Source organism: Desmodus rotundus, chromosome 3, assembly GCF_022682495.2.
Source record: "Desmodus rotundus isolate HL8 chromosome 3, HLdesRot8A.1, whole genome shotgun sequence".
NCBI classification, from domain to species: Eukaryota; Metazoa; Chordata; class Mammalia; order Chiroptera; family Phyllostomidae; genus Desmodus; species Desmodus rotundus.
In genome coordinates this window covers 200,098,160-200,118,529 of record NC_071389.1, presented here as the reverse complement: position 1 = coordinate 200,118,529, position 20,370 = coordinate 200,098,160, and the positions used below count along the sequence as shown (strand labels likewise).

At 61.9% G+C, this 20,370-nt stretch overlaps 1 protein-coding gene and 1 long non-coding RNA gene across 3 annotated transcripts in view; both read right to left on the bottom strand.

Annotated features, from left to right (window-relative positions):
* GRAMD4 (GRAM domain containing 4) overlaps nucleotides 1–2,945 on the bottom strand; it is a 58,181-nt gene extending 55,236 nt beyond the window's left edge. Inside the window, exon 1 of one of the 2 annotated variants that reach the window (XM_053919747.1) lies at nucleotides 2,734–2,945. In XM_053919747.1, the coding sequence (XP_053775722.1) occupies nucleotides 2,734–2,762 (29 nt within the window). In that variant the 5' untranslated portion in view covers nucleotides 2,763–2,945. Of the gene's footprint in view, nucleotides 1–135; nucleotides 273–2,733 lie in introns of those variants that run through there. The other variant, XM_053919751.2, reaches the window with a different exon arrangement.
* Nucleotides 2,946–7,894: 4,949 nt separating this feature from the next.
* LOC139440811 (uncharacterized) lies at nucleotides 7,895–19,578 on the bottom strand. Its single transcript, XR_011651061.1, has 3 exons — nucleotides 17,192–19,578; nucleotides 16,468–16,631; nucleotides 7,895–9,295 (listed from the first exon to the last, which is right to left on the bottom strand). It is a non-coding gene; the product is annotated as an uncharacterized lncRNA (long non-coding RNA).
* Between the last annotated feature and the right edge of the window lie 792 nt (nucleotides 19,579–20,370).

Genomic DNA, 20,370 nt, shown 5'->3' with positions numbered 1-20,370 from the left:
CCTGCCATGCGCCACCAGAGTGGTCAAGTGCACCCCGGCTGCTTCGCAGACGCCGGGCTGGGGCCAAGCTAGCAGAAGCTGCGTCCACGGCAAGTGCCCCTGCAGCCCTCCCCTGACTCACTCCTCATGGCTCACCTGTGACTTCTGTAAGTGCAGGGAGCTCTGCCACCACCCTATGCTGCAGCAGCCCCACTGGGCAGCAAGCCCACACTCGGCTCTTGACAAAAATGGTCTCCTTTACCCCTGGCCAGTGTGGCTCGGCAAGTTGGGAGTGTCGTCCCATGCACCCACAGGTCTCAGGTCCCACCCCCGTCAGGGCACACACCTGAGTTGCAAATTCGGTCCCCAGCCAGGGGCATGTACAGAAGGCGATCGATCAATGTCTCCCTCTCTCACATCCTGTTTCTCTCCCTCCCTCCCCAACCTCCCCTCGCTCTAAAACCAATGAGTGTTACGGGGAGTAGAGGTCTCCTCCGCCCTCGACAACAGGTGCAGCGGCCTCCTAGCCCTGCGGCCTCCTAGCCCTGCCTTGCACTGCCCACGGCTGCCGTGAGGCACCAGCCCCCACCCCGACACGCTCGGAGGGCTGAGCAGCAGAGAAGGGGGCCAGAGGCCACCCCAGGGGGGCAGCCTAGCTCCCCAAAGGGTGCACTCTCCCCCCGAAATGAGCACCTGGCTGGACCAGGCCACTCCCAGGTAAGAGCCCCATTCCCTCACAAAGCTCAGGCAGATCCAGCTTTGGGAGGGAAACTCCCAACCCATGAAGTGTGGGGAGCTGGAAGGGGTTCACTGGGGCCCCTGAGGTGCCAAGGTACCCAGGGCACAGCCATTAACATGAGTCACACCATGAAAATCGGAGCCCCCCTGTCTCCAATTACATGGGTCCCATCAGGTCGTGGTCTGGGTCTGTTACAATGTAGCATCGCTCAGATACTCTTACTCAGAGAAAATGGGCTTCAGGCTGGGAGCTTCCCCTGGCAACCAGCGCTGGAATCTAATAACACTCCACTTCCATTGAGCCTAAACCGCTCTCTATCACACAGCAAAAACGGTGATTCAGGGAAACCAGCCTGATCCTGGTTTCCAGCTGGTGAAGGTGAGGCCCCAGGAGGGGGAGGAAAGCGGAGGTCACAGGAGCTGGCGGCCAATTCGTCCCCTGACACCCACTCCAGGGTGGGATCCGCAGACAAGTGGGGGCCCCCGCCCACGCTGGTGGAAGATGGAATAAGCCACCCACAGGGCCAGGGCCAGGGCCAAGTGGACCACAACTTGAGAGTTTCCCCTGCGTTTCCAGGAAACGCCTTTCCTGAGCCCAGCAGGCAGACATAGCCGGGGCCAGCCACACTGCTGGGACTGCCACCTCCGAGGGCCCACCGGCCGGGGCAGCTCCGAGGAAAGAAGGGCAGAGACAGGGGTGGCACCCATCTAGAGGCTGGGGACACCTACCTCCCAGTCCCCAGGGCCAAGCTGACAGCCCCCCACCACGAGTCCAGCACTGTCCAGACCAGAGCGGGGGCCGGGGCATTCCTGGAGCACATTCGCCCAGCCAAACTGCGTGTCCCCAAACAGGCCCAGGACACGGGAGGGGCAGAGTCAGGGAAACAATGGCCGCCCGGGGGGGGGGCAAAGGGCACTTCCAGCCTGGCCAGGGTGTTCAATCTCTAGACAGGACTGAGTGGGCCCCATCAGCCCCCTTCCCGTTGACGGGGGGGGGGGGGGGGGGGGGGACTGAGACACAGACAGGCTCAATGCCTTCTTGCCCAAGGTCAGAGCAGGTGTGTGACCAGGGCAGGCAAGCCTCCCAAGCCTGCTCTTCACTACAGCCCAGCCCAGTCCCGCCCTGCCGCCCTGCCGCCCTGCCAGGCCCCACTGGAAAACAAGCCCTGGGGCTGGGCCACCGTTTGTGGGAGAGGCTCCTAATTCTGATCTCCTCCCCAGCCCACACAAGGAAGGCAAGAAGGGAACCCTATGCTGCAAAAGGCGTCCCCCAAACGCAATGGTCCCTGCCTCTGGAAATGCAGGGCTGCTCCCCTACCAGGTCTCCAGCCCCAGGTTGCTGCTCCTTCTGCCACAGAGCCTCCACGTGGGGCAGGGCCCATCTCTGGCTATCCTACCCTCCCTGACAGGGCTGCAGGGCCCGCTCTGGGCAGATGAGGGCCAGGCTGGGGGCTGCCACACGACTCCCCACCTCCGCTCCTGCCCACGGGCCTGGGCCCCAGCAGAGCCCCACTGACAAACGGACCCAAACAAAGGGAGAGGAGGCGGCAGAAACAGAGGTGCGAGGAGTGGGCGAAGGCCCACAACTTTTTGGCGGGGTGGTCGCGGAGGTCGCAGGGCCCGGGGCTCGCTCCTCTCCTGGGCCCTCGCAGAGTGGGTCGGGAAGACGACCTGCGCCGAGCCCACGCCCCCGTCTGGCCTCGGTGACCCCTGGCCCCGCGACCACCACGCCAGCCCGCACCCCGCGCCCCCGCAACGTCCTTCTTTCCCTGGCGGGCCCCGCAGAACGCAGACCGGGAGACACCAGGCGCTGGGACGCGCCCCCAGCCCGCGCCGGACCCGGGGGCGTGTGTGCGGGGCGCGCCCGCGCGGGGTCCTGCTCCGCCGGCCGCGGGCTGGGGGCGCGGGGGAGAACGTGGCGGGGCGCGTCGGGTCGCGGCCCTGGCCGGCCAGTGCGCGGTGCGTGTCCGGGTGTCCGCGGAGGTCCGTGTGGGCGTCCGCGCGCGCGCCGCTTACCCTGAGCGGAGATCGGGGCCAACTCTCATCCACCCGCCGCCGCGGCGCCCGCCTCGCCGGCCGCCCGGCCGCGCTGCACCTGCCGCCCGCCCGGGAGCCCAGCGGCGCCGGCGAGCGCGGAGGAGGCGGCCCCGCGGGTCCCGGCCACGAGCGCGGAGGCAGCGGCGGCAGCGCTAGGTCGCGCGCTCGCGTCCCGCTGCGCGGAGTCTGCGCAGCCGCCGTCCCGCCCCGCGCGCTACGAGCGGCCCCAGAGCTGGCCCGACAGCCCCGCCCCCGCCGCGCCTTAAAGGGGCCGCCCCGCGCGGCGCCCCGCCCCCGCCCCGCCCCCCACGCGGCCGGCACCCGGACCTGAGGGAGCGCGCCTGTCCTAACGGGTCCGCGCGCGCGAGTTGTCACGCGGCGCAGCCTTTGTTTGGGTGGCCCACGTGCGCCCCCGCCACTCGCGGCCACGTGCCTGCGCGGTGGCTCCAGCGTGTCCGCCGGCCACTCGCGGTCACCACCACGCGGTCCCGCGCCGCTGGCTCGGCAGAGCCCTCGGGCACAGCCACGCACAAGCACGCAAGCTGCTGTCACCTTGCCCGCGGCCCGCCCTCCGGACACCCCATCAGGGGCACATCGGGACCGCGTCCGTTCGCAGTGGTCCCGCGGGAGGGAAAAATTCGGGAGTGAGATGAGTGCCCACCAAAGGTGAGGTCAGTGACCTCAGTAGTCAAGGAGACCGCCCTGCAGAGAGAGAGACCCCTGCCCCGGCCTGCTACCCCGCCCCCTTCCCGCGGGGGTGAAGTTACCGGCCAGGCCACCAGACCTGGGTTCTTGTCTCCTTGAAGGACAAGAATTCAGTCAAAGAGAGAAAGTGCAGCGAAGCAAGCAGGAATTTATTGGCCGCAGCAAAAGCCCACTCAGGACCGTGAAACAAGAAAGGGCTCAGCATAGAAGCACCAGGAGAGCTCAGGCGGGAATGCCTCAGCTCCCTCGGGAATCAGAGAAAGGGGGCCTTGGGGGCAGGGGCAGAGGTTAGCCGGGCATAAGCTTCTGCTGCCCTGTGCTCCCCTGGTTGCAAATCTCTGGGGTCCCGAGGAAGACGGCGCGGTGGTGCCCCCCGCAGGGGAGCTCGTGCTGGTCCTTTGTCGTGAGGGGTTTCCTCTCTCCCTTGCAGGCGGGAATCTTAGGGGAGGTCTCAGGACGTTTTCAGCAGCATCTTCATCCGTTTCCCAGGTGTGTGGGCCCTGGTCTCCACGGATTGGTCAGCCCCAAGGCGGGGGTCATTGGTCAGTGCAGCTGGTCCTGAGGCAGCCATGGTGTCACTTGTCTGGTTTTGCTACTTTTCTGGGCCTAGAGCGGAAACGCAACTGAGGCCTAGAAGGTATCTTTAGAGAGGACGGGTTAGGGGGTCCAAACCACATGAGCAGACGTACTAATGGAGGAAAAGGCACCCTGGGGGCGAGGCCCTTGTTTTCCCAGCTTTGCCCGTTGCTAGGCACCTAGGCGTTTGGGCCCTGCTGACCGTCTCTGTCCAGCCCCTCGCCTTTGCTCTGCTCCCATCCGTCTAACTGCCGGCCACAGAGGCACTCAGACACCCCGAGAGCCGTGCTCTCACTGTGCACAGAGCAGCCATCTCCAGAGGACGAGCAGCTTTCCCCACGAGGCCTGCTCACCCCTGGGCCTGCGGATGAACCCTGGGTTGCACACAGATGTGTCAAGTGACCATTTCCAACCCCAGGCCCCTTGCACAGGCTGCAGACCCTACCTGGAGTGCTCTCCCCTACCCATCACTGGCGCCAGCTGGGCACCTTCCTCTGACCAGTCAGCAGGGGCGCTCTGCCTCCTTTCCTCCCAGCACCAAGACCTGTGGGTGGCCTTCACTTCTGAACTTGTCTTTCCCACTGGACCCCAGCCCACATCTGACTCCAGCCTCCTAGCCGAGGGCCCCAGCAGGTGCTCGGCATACTGTCCGAGGGACAGTATACCCAGGGACAGTGGTTTTTCTCCGGCCACCTCACCCCTTTCTGCTCTTTTCAGGCACACCCATGCTTAAGTGCCCCCTCTTCCAGGAAGAGTCTTCCCAGACTAGACTGTCCCTTTACTCTGAGCCCTCACAGAACCATTCTGTCCACCCTGGACTCTTTCAGAAGAGCCAGCCTGCCCACAGCCCCCCCCCCCAACCAGGGCCCCCTGTGTGGGCTTCCCCATTCATCCCAGCCCTGGGCCACAGCCCCGGTTTGCCCTCCTCTTCGCACCCCCGCCCCAGCCATCCCATCCTTTGGGCTTGGACACTGGCCTCCGAGCTGTTGTCCCACCTTGGGTTCTGAGCACTGGCCACAGCCCGGAGGCATCACAGACACCTGCTCTCTCTGCTCTCTGTCCCCAGCTGCTTGCCAGGCTGTTGCAACCTTGGGCCACACCACCCAACCCTCGAGCCTTGGCTTCCTCATCTGTAAAGGGAAGAAGTAAGATGCCCACCACTGGGTTGGGGCTGCGGTCTGTACCGAGGCCTGCGTGGTCCCCACAGAGGAGGTGGGTGCACCTTGTAGGGGAGGCCAAGGGCGTTCAGGCCCTCCTAGGAGGGCTCCGGAACAGGGTGGACAGGGGGCCTGTCATCCAGGGGGCGGGAGGCCTGCCAGCCTCTGCATCCTGTGCAAGTCAGCATGTCTGTCCTTCAGTTCCTAGGAGTGCCTTGCACACAGTAGGGACGCGGCAAATGCACTACTGAGTGGCCAAATGACACCCAGAAACGTCATTCCCATATTTCGTTGACTTTAAAATGCCATCGGTGAGATGCTCTGACTTAATAACAGCTTTTCAGGAAAAACTGAAGCGCCCACCGCTGCATCAGCTGCTCTCCTGCGCTGCAGGTGCATCAGCTTCTCAGGAAGGTCGAGGGGGAACCGGTGAGCACCTCTGGGGGCAGGACGCATGACCTGAAGGGCTTTCCCTGCTGTGGCCCCAGACAGGTTGTGCTCCCTGAAGACTGGGGGCTCCTCAGCAGGGCTCAGCCCGGCCCTGAGGCTGCAGAGCGCAAGCCCCCTGCCTGCAGGCCTCGGCGCGGGGCTTGCCCCACAAATTTTCAGTTCTGGCTTCTGAGCCTAACGGACTGCGCCACCCCGTGGCCGCCCGCGGAAGCGCATGGCCGGCGCCACGCCCAAGGGGTCGCCGGTAGACCTTCCCAGGCCCCGCCCTTTACCCAGTCCTGGTGCCAGGCCCAGGCACCACTTGGCCACGTGGCAGGATCTCCCTCCTTAGCAGCCCTGCCTTTGCCCCCTGGGGTGGGGACAGGGAGCGGGCCTCTGCTAGCCTGGATCTAGGCTCTGCGTCTTTGCTGTGTAACCCCAGCGAGTTCCTCCACCTGAGCCTCACGCCTCACTTTCCCAACTTTGCAGGGGGGAGGCCAGTGACCTCCCTCCTTCTCTCCACTCACTCGCTCCACAACCCAGGAGAGGCAGCCAGCAGTCCCACCTGGCCCTCTTTGACCTTGTTGGGGTGTGATCCGCCTGCCCACGTGGTCAGTGGGGGCTGGGGGCTGTTGGAGGAGGGCAGGCCTGGCTGAAGCCAGCAGGAGGATGTCATGGGAGGGGGACAGCCCCTCTGTGTTCTTGGGCCCAAGGGGCTGAGTGAGCTGGGCGGGGGGGTCGGGGGTGAGCAGAGTGACCAGTGAGGGGGAAGCCCAGAGGGATTCAACAGACCAGGCTAGAGGATACTACACACACAAAGTTAGGGTAAGAAAACCAGAGTAAGACAAAGAAATGTGACCCCATAGAACTTTCTAGAGTGATGGAAATACCCTATATCTGTGCAGCCCAATCGGCAGGTGGCCACACGTGGTTATTGAGCACTGGAGAAGCTGAGCTTGTGAGTGTGTTTCCTTGTAACTAATTCAGCTGTAAACAGCCCCACGTGGTGGGGGGTCCTCCCATGTGGACGGCCCCCTCACGGGTTACGACAGTGCGTCAGACAGACTCACCCCCCCAACATGTGAAAACTAAAGGCCAAAAATTTAAGAAAAGGATAGGAATCATGAAGGAGCAACATAATTCATAATTAGAAAGACTCAGAAAATGGAAGCCTGGAGGAAAAGAAAATTTGCGAGTTGAAGCGTTCCGGGAATAGCTAGAGATCAAAGCCAAAAATCAGCCGGAAGTGAAGCCAAAGCTACAGGGGATTAGAGGAGGAAGAGACGAGGAAGACAGGAAGTGCCTTGAGACAAATGGAAGATGGGAAGTGGGAGATTTGTGTAATCAAAAAGGAGCATAAGATAAAAAGGACTGAGAGAGAACAGGAGGTGTGGAAGACAGGCAGGAAAGCCTGGACAAACGACCCCTTAGAGGGACAAACAAATATTGAAGCTATAATTCGAGAAACTGCGCCTGAATTTTACAACAAACACCCTTGAAATCACATACTAGAAGAACAGACCCCGTACAAGGAAAGTTGACCCGGAAATACAAACGCTGAGACATCGGTGACTGAAACCACTGAACTTTAGAGAAAAAGAAAAGACTATCCTTTGGACACCCTGGTTATTAAAAAAACAAAAGTGTCACTTACAGGGAAAAATACCAGACCCCGTGGGCTGCTGACAGCTGCGCTTTACACCAGAACACGCATCCCGATCAGACAGGACAAGAAAGTGTGAGCCGGCAACGTCCCACCCGGTCCAGCGGCCCCTGGCTGGGGAGCGGCTGCTCCTGGTCAGGGTCGCTGCTTCCGGGAGCCTCTCCTGAAATGCATCTACGAAAATGAACTTCAGAGAATGGAAATGAACAGGGAGACAGCGAGACAGGATGGTGCGGAGCAGTAGCTGCATCTCATCCTCGGAAGTAAACTTCACCGACTTGGCGTCCACACGGGGGGACAACCAGCGTGCGTGAGAAGCCGGGTCAGCTTGCCAGTTACTGCCTGTCTGGGTGGTCACTGGACTTGAAAGTAGGATTTCAAACCAGGTGCTGGGGGGACAGGAGAGGAGGGATGAAGGTTACCAGCTGGTGTCATTATGACCCCTGCTAGGGGTCAACAAGGCAACCAGAGAGAAAGCGGGGGGGGGGGGGGGGGGGGCAGGCAGAGGGCGGGCCAAGGATACTGAATAAAGATATTAATATAAGGTCATCAATACAACATGCAAAGAGATAATAAAAAGACAGTAAATAAAACAGGCTACCTAAGGAAACACAGTTATTTGTCTTTAAAAGTGAGGAATACAAATTGATTTCATAGTCTTAGACACTTAAAGAATAATTCATAAATTTCAAAAATAGTTCCCTCAAAGAGGGCAAGACAGGGTAGCGAGTACTTCTTTGAAAATTTTTTTTTTGCCCTGGCCCGGTAGCTCAATTGATTGAAGCGTCGTCCTGCAATCTTTTGGTTGTGGGTTCGATTCCCAGTCAGGGCGCATACCTAAGTTTCGGGTTCAGTCCCTGGTCCGGGCACATACGGAGAGCAACCAACCAATGTTTCTCTCTCTCCTTCCCCTCTTTCTAAAAGCAATTACAAAAAAAATGTCTTTGGGTGAGGATAAAAAAAATTAGAAAGAAAAAAAATGCCTTCCTTTACAGATGTACTGGTAAAACAAAACTAATTTTTAAAAACTCTAAAAATAAAAAATGAACTGAAATGAAATAACCTAATTGCCCATTTAGAGGGTGACAGAGCCATATAGAGGCGTTCTAAGTGACCTTACAACACAATAATTTGCACACGCTCGTAGTACATAACCCCCCAAGGACAAAAAGGAGTGCAAAACCTGACTCTTCCCGATAGCCGCGCCGGCACTGGCGTGGCCGCCGTCTTCCCGAGGTGGTGGCGTGCGCAGTGTGGCACGGAGCCTGTGAGAAACTATTTTCTCCGTGCTCCGTGAGAACGGGGACTTCAGAACAGGTCCGTGATTGTACATTCTGTAGTCCCGGATAGGAAATGTCAGTGTTGATTTATGGTTCTATACAAACAAATGTTTGCTTTCTCTGTCCAGCGAAAATGCCTCAGAAACGAGGGCCACCCCTGCAGCCATGAGCACCCTGAACTGGAGACCGAGTTCTCCAACTTCCCGTAAAAGGAAGCAGAGCTTCTCGGAGGATGGGCTGGTTCCAGGTGGGGACAGGAAATGTGCCAGGCTGAGCCTGGAGCGTCCCGTCACACTAAAAAGCTCGAGAAGCTGCCCAAGCACAGGGGGTCACGGCGAGGTGGCCAGAGGCCACAGAGCAGTCTCCCACGGAGCAGGGAGAGGACAGCTGGGGGCTGCTACAGGTCAGGACCGCAGGGATGGGAGTTCGTCGGCTGTGCTGGAAGCCACCAGTGCAGAAGGGGCCAAGTCGAGTTCACGTTCACAGGCTCCCAGCAGTCAGCTCCTCATTCCGAAACCCGCGGGAAACAGGGAGACGTTGCATTTGTCTCGTCCTTCCCCTGAACGCCGTAACTCAGGGCGACCACACCGCTGAGGAGGGGCAGTTTCTCCGTGTGGAATTCCGACTGAAACACCAAGAAGCGATGGTAGAATTTGAATGGCGTTGCTTCGCCCCTCCTGGTGGATTAAGGGGCCCCAGCGAGGATGGCCACCGGTGGTGGTCCTAAGCCCCTAAAAGGGAGACAGCCCATGGTGGTAACTCCGAATGAGAAACTCACCCTCACCCATGAAGTCATCTGCCCAGAAACAGTGAGCCTGACCCTCACGGAGCCACCGAGTCTGCCCCAAGGGGCGGCCACTGCCCCCACATAGCTGTTTATGTCTACAGGGAAATGTGTTCAATTCAACTCAGTGAAGAGTTCGGTGCCTCAGCTGAGCCAGCCCTCCACGGCCACGAGTGGCCAGTTCCCGATGGTCCAGCACTGCTTCACAGCAAGACAGCAGCTCACGGCAACCTGGGAGCACGTCCCTTCTCCACGGGCCTGAGTCGCAAAAGCAAGCAGCAGGGAACCGTGAGGATGTGGGGCCCTGTTTCTGAAAAATGAACCACCAAGTAGGCTAGAAAAACGGCGTAGGTGAAAATACCCTAGGAGACCATATCGGGGCCCTACCTTCCCAAGACACGCCAAGAGCCCCCAGGCCCCTCAAGGCCCCCCATCCCCTAAAGGCTCCATGACCCTCTCAAGGCCCCTAAAGGTCCCCCCAAGGTTCCTCAAGGTCTCCCGAGATCCTGCAGGCCTCCCAAGGTGCCCCAGACTCCCCAGGGTCCCCTAGATCTCCAAGATTCCCCAAAGTCCCCTGAGCCCTCCCAGGACCCCAAGACCTCCGGTCTCCCTGTGATGGCCCCCCTAGGCCCCACAGTCACCCTCTGCGTCCTCAGCCCTACAGGAGGGAACCCCCACACCGCCTCTTTTCCTGGGATGTCCGCTGGAGCCCACAGAGGGTGAATCTGACTGGTCAGTGCCTCTCTTCCTGCTGTCAGCTATTGGTCCTACTCAGTGTGGCCTTGTGGTCATGTGACCCCCCAGTCAGGTCACACTGGGTCAGATGAGGCTGGCCCCAGCTCTGCCATCAGCAAGGCCTGGAGTCGGTTCTCCTGCAGGGCCCTGAGGAGGCCTGGTGGTCAGGGCAGCCTGCTGCCCTGGGCACCCGGGGCCAGGGCCTCACTAAGGGGCCAGGGGCAGGACCAGAGCCCTGCCCCATAGACGGCCCTGCCATTAGTGGGGGATCTAGGGGCCAGGGCACTCACCCAGCCAGCCTCTGTCCACAAAGGCTGAACCCATCGGCCAGCAGTCCCGAAACACACCCACCAACCAGACTTAGTGTCCCCCACGGGCAAAACTGCCCGAAAGAGGAGGGTGGAGAGGCCCAGCCTAGCTCTGCCTCTGAGGTAAGAGCCACCTGCAACCTCTAAGAAGCCTGGTGAATGGACAGACAGACAGATGAGCCTCCTTGAGACCCGAGGCCCTGCAGCTCCTGGTTGAAGGAGGAAAGAGACAGACGAGGAGGGAGGAGGGATTGGCCGCGGGCTGCATGGCCGGGATCCCTGGTCCTGGCATCCTCGCCGCACACACGGGGTGGGGGTGGGTCGTGGCCCTGGGGCTAAGAGCCCCTGGACTTGACCCTGGCTCTGCCGTGTAGAGGCTGTGTGACTCAGGACGGGTTGCCGAGCCTCTCTGTGCCCGCGTGTCCTTGCCTAGGGCTCAAAGAGCACAAACCGCCCAGGGTTGTTAGGAGGAGTCAGGGAGTTAGTGCTTACGCAGCACTTACAGCAATGCCTGGCATACAGCAAAGCGTCATCCAACCACCCCTTAGTCATTTAGGGAGCGTTTTCCCGTCAGGTGCTCGTGCCAGGCCCGGGCTGCGCCCTGGGCCAACGGAGACGGGCCGAAGGGAAGTAGGACACACAGGTAGAGCTGCAGCCCAGGACAGCCGGGCTTCTGCCCTTCCCTCAGAGGCACCTGAGAGGCAGGAAGGAGCACAGGGGTAGTCAGGGAAGGCTTCCTGGAGGAGGGGCACTTCAGCTGGGCAGGGTGGCATGGGCTGGCAGCAACAGGCTGGAGGCCGGAGAGGGACAGCTGGGGGCCGATGGCCTCCAGACACCGACCGATCCTGCTCTCTTCACGTGCTTCAGCTGAATCCTGAGGTTGGGGTCCCAACACACTAGCGTGACTCATGAGGCAGGACCCCTGGGGGCCAGGCCTGCCCCACCCCCATGCAATTCCTCCGAGATGTCGCGCCTGCAGGCCTCCAGCCCTTGCCAGGGCCCGCAGCCCTTGTGAGGTGCGGCTGAGAGCCAAGCTGGGGGCCTGGGGCTGGCCTAGGCAGAGACTGAGCCCAGGAGCAAGTGGGCCGCGCTGACTTCCCGGAACACAGCCAGCACCCGCGCCAGCCTGCCCTGGCAGGCCCTGGGCCCCAGCTCACCATGACGCAGCCATTCAGGCCCAGCCCAGCAGCCACTCCTCTGGGAAGCATTCCTGACCCCCAGGCTGGGCCTGGGGTCTCCATGGGGTCTCTGGCCTTGGGGCTTTCCTGTGTGACACGGACAGAGCAGAGTTACCCATGAGAGGAGAGCCAGCCCAGCTCAAGCGGGAGAGGGAATGTATTAACACATTCAGGGCCAAGTCTGGGGCACCCTTCAGGCACGGCTGGATCCAGGACTAAAGGGCCCTGCCTCCCTCTGTGTCCGTTCAGGGCCGACGTTCTCCCCGGCCTGCAGCCCTGGCAGGACCAGAGGTTTCATCTGCCCAGCTGTTCTACAAGCCATTTCAGAACGGGGCCTCGCTGGCTGAGGTCACCTGTCAACCCCTGAAACATGAAGGACTGGGGTCAGCTGTACCTGGACCACATGGCCTGGGGGGGGCAGGGAATGAGCTGGCTGGACAGCACCGCAGCCAGTTCCCTGCAGCTGGCTCCCCACCAGACCATCTGCTGCTTGGGCAGGAACAATGTCAAAACACCTGTGCGCCAGCGTCACTGGACACTGGGCCGGCCACTGAGCAAGGGCTCTTGCCCACTGGTTTTCGGTGGGTTCCTCAGGGCCTTGGCACACGCTGTTCCCTCTGCCTGGAACAGCCGAGCACCTCCCGCCCTCCCTCAGCGAGCACCTCCTTATCCTGCAGGCCTGCGCCTCTAATCAGGCACCTGCCCGTTACTCGCGCGCTCGGCCTCCCAGCCGCCTTTGCTCTCTTGCTCTCTTCGTGTGTCCTGCCTTCCCCTCTCTGCTCTGCTGCCTGGAGCACAGCTCCAAGTCTGTGCTCCCGTTCATTCGCTGCTTCTCTCTTCAGCTGTTTATTCGTGGAGTCGAAAGTTTCCACATTGATATTTTCATTGGTGAAAGTGCTGCTTGGTTGTTTTTCAAATCGGCGTGGTCTTTTTTCCGAATAGACTCTTGTGCCTTTTCAATATTCTTCCTTATTCCATCGTGTATCGCTTCATCTGCTTCAAGCATTCAACCATCTGAGGTTTGCGGGGAGCTACGTCCTCGTCATTTCTCCAGACTCTCACCGACAATGGCTTTCCCCATGTTGCCTCATTTTTTTGATTGGGTCTCTATTTGGTTGCGCCCTGGGAGCCCTGAGGCCTGACGTGGGCCGCTTTCCTCCCGCCAGCACTGTGGTTCACGCCCAACCGTCGTGAAGAGGCACTTCTGCTCTGGGGCTCTTGGTTTCACCCCTCGGCTCGGGATTCCGCCGGTGTGGGCCTCAACTCCAGCTCTGCACGGTTGTAACTGCTCAGGGGAAGTCGTTATCGCTATTCTATGTGTGCTCCCTGGAGCCCTGGGGTGGACGCCCTCACTTCCAGGAGGCTCGCTTTGCTGGCACACAGGACTGGACGGGACCAGGCTCTCTGTGAGGGGGTCTCCCCAGTTAAGGATCTCAGCTCGGGCCAGGGGTCTTGGGGCCCCTCCTCCTTACCACCCCCGCCCTGCCCTGCCTCCGTCCTTGTCTGGGAGAGCATTCGGGGAACGCTGGTGTCCTTCTACCTGTCCCAGCTGTTCCCTTTGCTTGTTTCTTCAGGAACCTGGCAAGGCCGTGAGGTTTGAGTGTGGAAATGCCCGGATCTGGTCGCAGCGCCCTGGCCTGTTAGGGCACCTGCTCACCCCGCCGTTGGAAGTCAAGTCCAGCAGCAGCTACGCCTGTACTCTCCGGCACCACCTCACCGAGGGCGGGCAGCTGCGCTCAGGGCTGCCATCAGCCGGCCTTGAGATGGGAGATCATCCTGGATTATCCGGGTGGGCCCAGCATCGTTATGAGGGTCCTTAGAAAGTGGGAGCGGGAGGCAGAGAACCAGCACCGGAATGCTGCGGAGCCCGGCAGGCCTCAGTGCCGGCCACCACTGGCATCGAGGGTGGAGGACGGGCCCTGGCCAAGGAGGGCGTGTGGTCTGAGAATGGGGGACAGGCAGGGAAGCAGGTTCTTCCCCGGAGCAGCCAGAAAGGATGCTGTGCTGCGGATGTTTCGTTCAGCCGGCGAGACCCATGTTGGACCCCCGACCTCGGAACCACAAGGTAAAAAGTGTTTCTTAAGCCACTAAATGTGTGGGCTGCTGTTACCTCAGCCACAGGAAACAAACTCACCCGTTCCATGGGGGAGGGGACAGAGGCCTGGAGAGGAGAAGGGACGTGCCCAAGCCCACAGCCAGTGGCTCCACCAGGCCTCCTGCCTCCCTGCCCGGCACTCCCTGTCCAGCCCCCTGTCCTTCCCTTACGGCGATGCGGGCCAGAGTCCCCCGCACACACCCACTGCCGGTCCCGCAGAGGGGAGAGGGTGGAGAAGCGAGCCTGGTGCACGCTTCCGGGAGCAGCAGGGAGGTGCATGGCCCCTGAGTCATGCAAAGCACCCAATTAGCCAATTTTGACAGAAGCTGGAACCTGCAGGAGCCCAGTGCTCTGCCAACAGCCCCTCCTTGTCCTCTGTCCCCTGAAGTAGGCGGCAGCGTGCCACAGATGTCAACGGAATCGGGGGTTTCTCAGAATCCTGGGCACCCAGCACTCCACCTCCCACAGCCCAGAGGCCAGCCAGGCGGCGCCGGCCTGTGGACAGTGTCCTGTCCATCTCCACGTCTCTGGGTCAGGGCGTGGACAAGGATGGACAGGGACATGCCCCTTGGTCTGCTGTCCTGGGGAGCTGCGGGGGCAGGGGGCTGTGTATCTCAGCGCCCTCCCAGGCTCAGCGGGCAGGACGCATCACCCCAGCAGGGCCCCCGCGCCCCCATCCTGGGCTCCCTGCTGCCTGGGGCTGGAGTCAGAGTCCAGGCAGTAGGCCCGTCCCTGCACCCCTGGGCGACTCCAAGAGCCTCTCCAGGCCTCAGACCAGCTTTCCCCTGGGGATCTCTGCTGGCCCCAGGGACAAAGAGGCCCCTCTCAAAAGATGGCCGCCTTAGCCTGCCTCTTCTCCCCGGTAAGGCAAGCCGCCAGGAGCCCCTTGCTGTTGGCGGCTCCTCAGGGTTGGAACCTCTTGGCTCAGAAGCCACCTGGTCTCTGATGCACCGCATCTCGGGTCACCAGGCGGCCAAAGGTCCCGTGCTCCCTGGAATTTGGGTTCCCTTTAGGCCCGATGGCACCGCGCCGAGGCCCTGGTGGAAGCAGAGGTAGCAGGCCCTTCAGGCTCAGGGTCAGGCTGGGGGGCGGGGTGTGCCCTGCCCCGCCTCGTGCCCCAGTGTCCTTGACTAGTGGGCTCTCTCCCTGTCCTCCAGGCAGTGGGCTTTCCCCACTGCCCGTGGGCGCCCAGAGCTGAGCCAGAGGCCTGTGCTCTGTTCCCAGCACGTCCCCGCAGTGGGTGCTGGGCTCTGGTGCTGCGTGTGGCTCAGGAGCCGGGGCCAGGGACATTCCATCACCACAGAGGCAAAGATAGCCGTGACCTTGCAGCCGCTGCCCCTGGAGCCAGGCCTTGGAGGTGCCGTTTCCCTCCCTGCACTGTGCTATGTCCCCCAGATGGGGGCACCGGGAGCCCTCCAGGGAAAGGGACCCTTGCAGAGGACGCGGTGGAGGGACGGGGCTGGCTCCCCCATCAGGACGCCTGCCGTGTGTGCGGCCCCCCAGGTCCTCTCCAGCCACCTCCCGTCAGCCAGAGAGACGGTTTGGAAGCGTAAGTCACCACACTGCCCCCTCCTGCTGTCAGCTGCCGCTGTCTCCCCGCATCTGATGCCCAAGAAACCCCATGTCCTGGCTGTGGATCTCGTGACCCTCCCCACTTGTGTCCCCCCTGCGCTTCTGCCTCGGGACTCTGGCCCTGATTCTTCCTGGCAGGCTCTTCTCCCCCGTCACTGTGCTGGGTTTCCGTCACCTGAAGCGGCGTGTCTCTGCGTGCTTACTGCCTGTGTGTGCTCTCCGGTGGGTGCAGCCTCCGCACGAGGACGGGGCGCTGTGTGTTGCGTTCGCCGTGGTGTTGAAGGGACCGTGAGTGACTGAGTGCATGCGTGCATTGCGTGAATGCAGGGGAGAGCCAGGGGCAGGGCGCCGAGCATCTGGAGTGCCCCGTGCCTGATGGCTTCCGGGAGTGGGAGGCCCTCCGGTCCAGCCACGGCGTCAGGGGGTGGGTGACGGTGTCTGGAGGGGCTGCTGGCTGCCCGCCTCGCCCCGCTGATCCCGCCTCTCCCTGTACCCCGTGGGGACCAAAGAAAGTCCCCCAGGAAAGTTCCCTGTGAGCTAGTGATGGCAGAATGGCCACAGTCACACTGTCAAATATAAAAATAAAGAGTAATTTCAAAAACAGCTTGTGTGCAATTTGGAAGAGAGAAGTCACTTTTCCTCCACTCAAAAGTGAAGGTCATTGAAAGTGGTCAGACAGTGGGCGCAGCAGCCCAAATGCCCACCTCGGAAGAGGACGGACTCCGCAGGTCCGCGCCGCGCAGCCTGGCTCGGCTGTGCTGGGAGTGGCGCCGACACCTGCTGCAGCCGGGATGGTCCTCGAAACGCCGTGCGAGTGAAAGGGTGATGAGAAGTGTGGGAACAGCCACATCCGCCGAGGTGGGGCCCCTGCCCCCGCCTGGAGGGAGGACTGCCAATGGGCATGGGTGTTTTTTCCGGGTGACGAGAATGTTCTGGAAGTAGATGGGATGATGGCCGAACAACTCTGGGAGTGTGCCGAAACCACGGGCTTCACAGTTTACACAGGAGGGAGATGCGGAGAAAATGACGGGCAAGGCGGCACCGCCCCCCACATGGGTTCATGAGAGTGCACGGGTGTGCATGTGTGGTGGGGGAGCACCGTCAAGGACAGCAGCCGTGACGACAATGACAGAACCAGGCTATGTCCCTCTGTGGACTCCGGTGAAGCGCCGAGTCTCCCCGGTGGCACCTGTGCTCCCCTTTCCTGCCCCCGCACAGACGTGGCCCCCACCTGGCTCTGTTGCTGCCGTGGGTGACCTTCCTCGGCCCTCGGGAAGACTTCTGGCCCAGCTGCTCCACCGGGGCAGCCCTGGGCCCTCCAGGTGCCTGGAGACTGGACTCGGCCCTTCCTTGTCCGCGAGTTCAGGTCATTCTCTGGGGGCTGGGTGACCGAACCTGGGGAGAGAAGACCGAGTTTGAGCCCCAGCGCCTCCACCCCCATGCCCTGCGCTCTGAGCCTCTTTGCCACCAGTGCAGGGGAGCCGCGCCCCCTTGCCCCGCAGAGAGCCCCGGGAGCCCAGTGTGGCGGTATGGGACCCCAGGGGCCGCCCTGCCTGTGTGTTCACGCACTCTCAGCCTGGGGCCTGTCGCCCTGTCTGCCACCCGCCCCCTGGCAGGGTTCCGTGCATTCCTGCAGGCAGGGAGGCAGGCACCCACCGTCTCCAGCGGGCAGAGACTGTGCTCGGCCACTAGAGGCCAGTGCAGCCCCGCCTGGGACCGGATGGCCCGCTTGGGACTGGCCGGGCGCTCCTGGGACGGGGTGGGGTCCAGGTGCCTTGTTTCCACCAGCCCCAGGGGCCCCAGGGCCTGAGCCCACCACCCCACCCACAGCGCTCCCATCTGGAAATTGGGGAGCCAGGCCCTGGGCATACCAGCTTCCGGAACCTTCAGGGAGCCCCTGAGTGGGTTGAGCTCCCCGGAGGGCCTCCCCCCAGGGGGTCCCCGAGGTCACCCACCAAGGGCCTGGGAGCCTGAAAGAAAGCCCCGTGACTGTATTTTGAAGGCTCTGGCTGCTTCCAAGCAGAACAATGATTTTCCATGTGTCAGGATGTTGCCCGGGCCTTTCTGGAAAGGCCAAGTGCAGACCACGGGCACGGCTGGGTCCCTCACCCTCCTGCCCTGGGAACATTCTGGTGAAGTCGAGTTCTGCTCCTGTTCCGTGTTTGCACTTTCCCACGAGCCAAACTCCACCGAGGGTGGGGGGCACTCCGGAGGCGAGGCAGCCGAGCAGCTCTGTTCCCGAGAGGTTTTTCCCTCTGAATTCCAAAAAAAGGGTGAAGTGAGGCCCGGCCCAGACTTGCTTCCCCGCTTTCACCGGTGGGATGCTCCTGGTAGCTCCTCGCTGTTTCAGACTGGCCAGGAAGTTCGTGTGGGGGATCAGATTCTGGAGTTCCTGTGGGTTCTGGTCCGAGCCTCTGGCGGAAAAGCGCTCGGAGCGGCTGTGGGGAGCAGGCACAGTGCTAGAAATCCACAGCTCTGTCTTGTTGTCATTTCATCTTTTTTAAAGCGCTCGCTTCGTGCCAAACACCCTGGGGGGGCCTGTAATGTATAAACATCAATTACGGTTCTCCGGTGAGGAGCGGTGGCAGCTGCGTTGGACGTGTGCCGGGCCCATCCGGATGGCAGCTCTCAGGGACTGGGATGGAGCCATTGCTAGACTCCAAGCCCCTCGCCCCGGAGGTGGCCCCTCGAGGCGTCCTGAGAGTCAGTGAGTGGGAGGAGAGACCACCAAGTTGCTTCTAGCCACCCCCAAGGGGGAAGGGCCGGTGGGCAGGACACAGCCTCTCAGGTGGCGCCGGCCAGGCCACCACCCACCCTGCGCTCCTTCCTGACACCCCAGGCCTGTGCCCGGCCTTCTGGGCCTCAGTTCCCTTCCAGGGCCTCCCTGGGGGGACGGAACCCCTGGTGGAGCCCTGGCCCCACCGAAGTCAGATGAAAGCACCTCCCCTGCCTCCCTGTGAGCACAGCCATGTGCACGCGCCCCTGAATCCATGACTTCAACCACGACCTTGGAGGCAGTGATGATCTCCTGCTCGGTGACAAGGACACAACAGTGAAGCTTAGCCCTGGTGAGTCTGCCCCTGAGCCAGGCGCCCGTCAGCCTCACTATGCGGATGACATCATCAACCCCCCCCCCCCAGAACACAAGGAAGCTAGACTGTTGTCACCCCCAGTTAGAATAAGGAGGTAGGCCCTGGCCAAGGTCAGACGACTACTTAGTGGCAGAAGTGAACCTTGACCCCGGAAGGCCCCAGCCACCACTGATGTGCGGTCACAGTTCTGCTGAAGCAACTGGACGGCCCACAGCCGGTCGCATCGGCAGCCTGCGCTCTAATCCCCGCACCCGCTTTAAACCACGCACGCCTGCAGAACGGTGCCCGACGCACACACACAGAGGTCAGCATCAGGTCACAAGGCCCACGCTCCGCTGACCCTCAGGTCAAGACGGGGACGATTTCCTGACCCCCCCACCCCCCGACCACAAATGTGCCGTCCTCTCCTTGCTGTTCCCAGCCTGTCCCCCCACCTCCCTGCGTTCTCCAAGCGTGTGGTGGGGCTGGGCCTGCTTCTGCTGAGGGGCGGCTGGACCCACCATTGGTCCCTGGCCTTTTGCTGGACACCCTGTTAGGGAGCTCGGTCCCTGAGTCCCCTCGCGGCCCCTGGGACCAGGAAGTGGCGCAGGGCGGCCTCTGCGGCCACCTTCCAGCCTGCAGGTGTCTTATTGCAGGAAAGCATGCCCACACCCAAACTCACTCACTGCATTTGAATTCCCAAACACCGGCAAGTGCGACACAACCTTTTGTTCATTTAAACCCGGCCCACCCTCCTCCAAGTCCTATTGCAAAGCGTGCACTCCCGGGGTTCTCCAGGTGGGACCCCGTGTCCCTTTGCCCTGGCCAGCCCGGGAGCTGTCTCCCGGAGGCTCGGGAGGTGTTCTCCCGGCCTCCCTCACACTCCTGCCCTCTGATCCTCCCCAGGAAGAGGAAGGGCGGTCTGGGGAGGTCCTGGAGGGTCACAGTTGAGGGACGGACTTTTCCCTTCCGCCCCTCCCTCCACGGCGCTGGCCAGTGGAAAGTCCCACATTAAAAGCTTCCAAAGCCAGTCTACCTTTCAGGTCAATAGTTACGTCTTCAAATCGTTGCTAATGGGAAGAAAACACTCATGTTTGGCTTCAGCCCACAGACATCGTTTTCAGCAACTTTGAGCGATATTGGTTGGGGTTATTTACTTGTTTGTTTGTTTCCATCCGGGCTCCACACCCACCTGCGCTCACCTGTGAAACGCAGCGGCCCAATCAAAAAGACCTGAACTAGCAACCAGTTTGCAACATGTGACACCCCCCCATTTCTACCCACCCCGGGGCCTTCTCCGAAGGAGCGCCCCCACCCGCGCCGCCCCACTGCCCTGGGGACTGGGAGGCCCAGGGGCCAGAATCAGTTCTAGCCCCCAGAGCTCTAGGGGGACGGGGGTGAGTGGGCCCCGTCAGGGAAGGCACGGTGCTGAAGCCCCGCTAGCTTCGCACATTCCTCACCCTCAGGCGGGGGACTGCAGGAGGCGGGGGTGGGGACCCTGGCGGTCGCCCGGTTCTGAATCCCCCAGGTGCTTCCTGCCCCCCGCCGACTCGGTGGCCTCGATTCAGGAGCAGCCAGAGGCTCGGGGACAGGACGGCGGGTCCGCGGACGCTCGGGCCCAGTGCACGTGCGGGATCTGAGCTCGCCTCTGCTGACCCTGCTCCCAGTGCCGAGTGTCAGCCCTGACTTCTTTCCGGTTAGAAGTGCTTTTCACCGAGTGGGACCTGAATCCAGGTAGTTGCCTATAGGGTTTCAAAGCCCGAGTTTTTCCGGGGTGGGGGGCACTTCAGCCTCCGGCACTTCGCTGGGAAGGTGTAAACGCCCCCAGCAGCCACCTCGGTGCTGAACGGGGTCGCGCGCTCAGCCCCCTAACCGGGACCTCCGTCCCCGACTCTCTTCTCTCCCGGACCGACCCGCGCCGGGGCGGCGGCCGCGGTCTCCGCGGAGCAGTTCTACCCGGGAGGGGTGCGGGGGCTTCGGGCCTAGCCCGGCCCCGGAGCAACGGAGACACCGCCCCACTGGTAGCGGCCGCCGGGCCCCGAGCCCCGAGCCCCGAGCCCCGC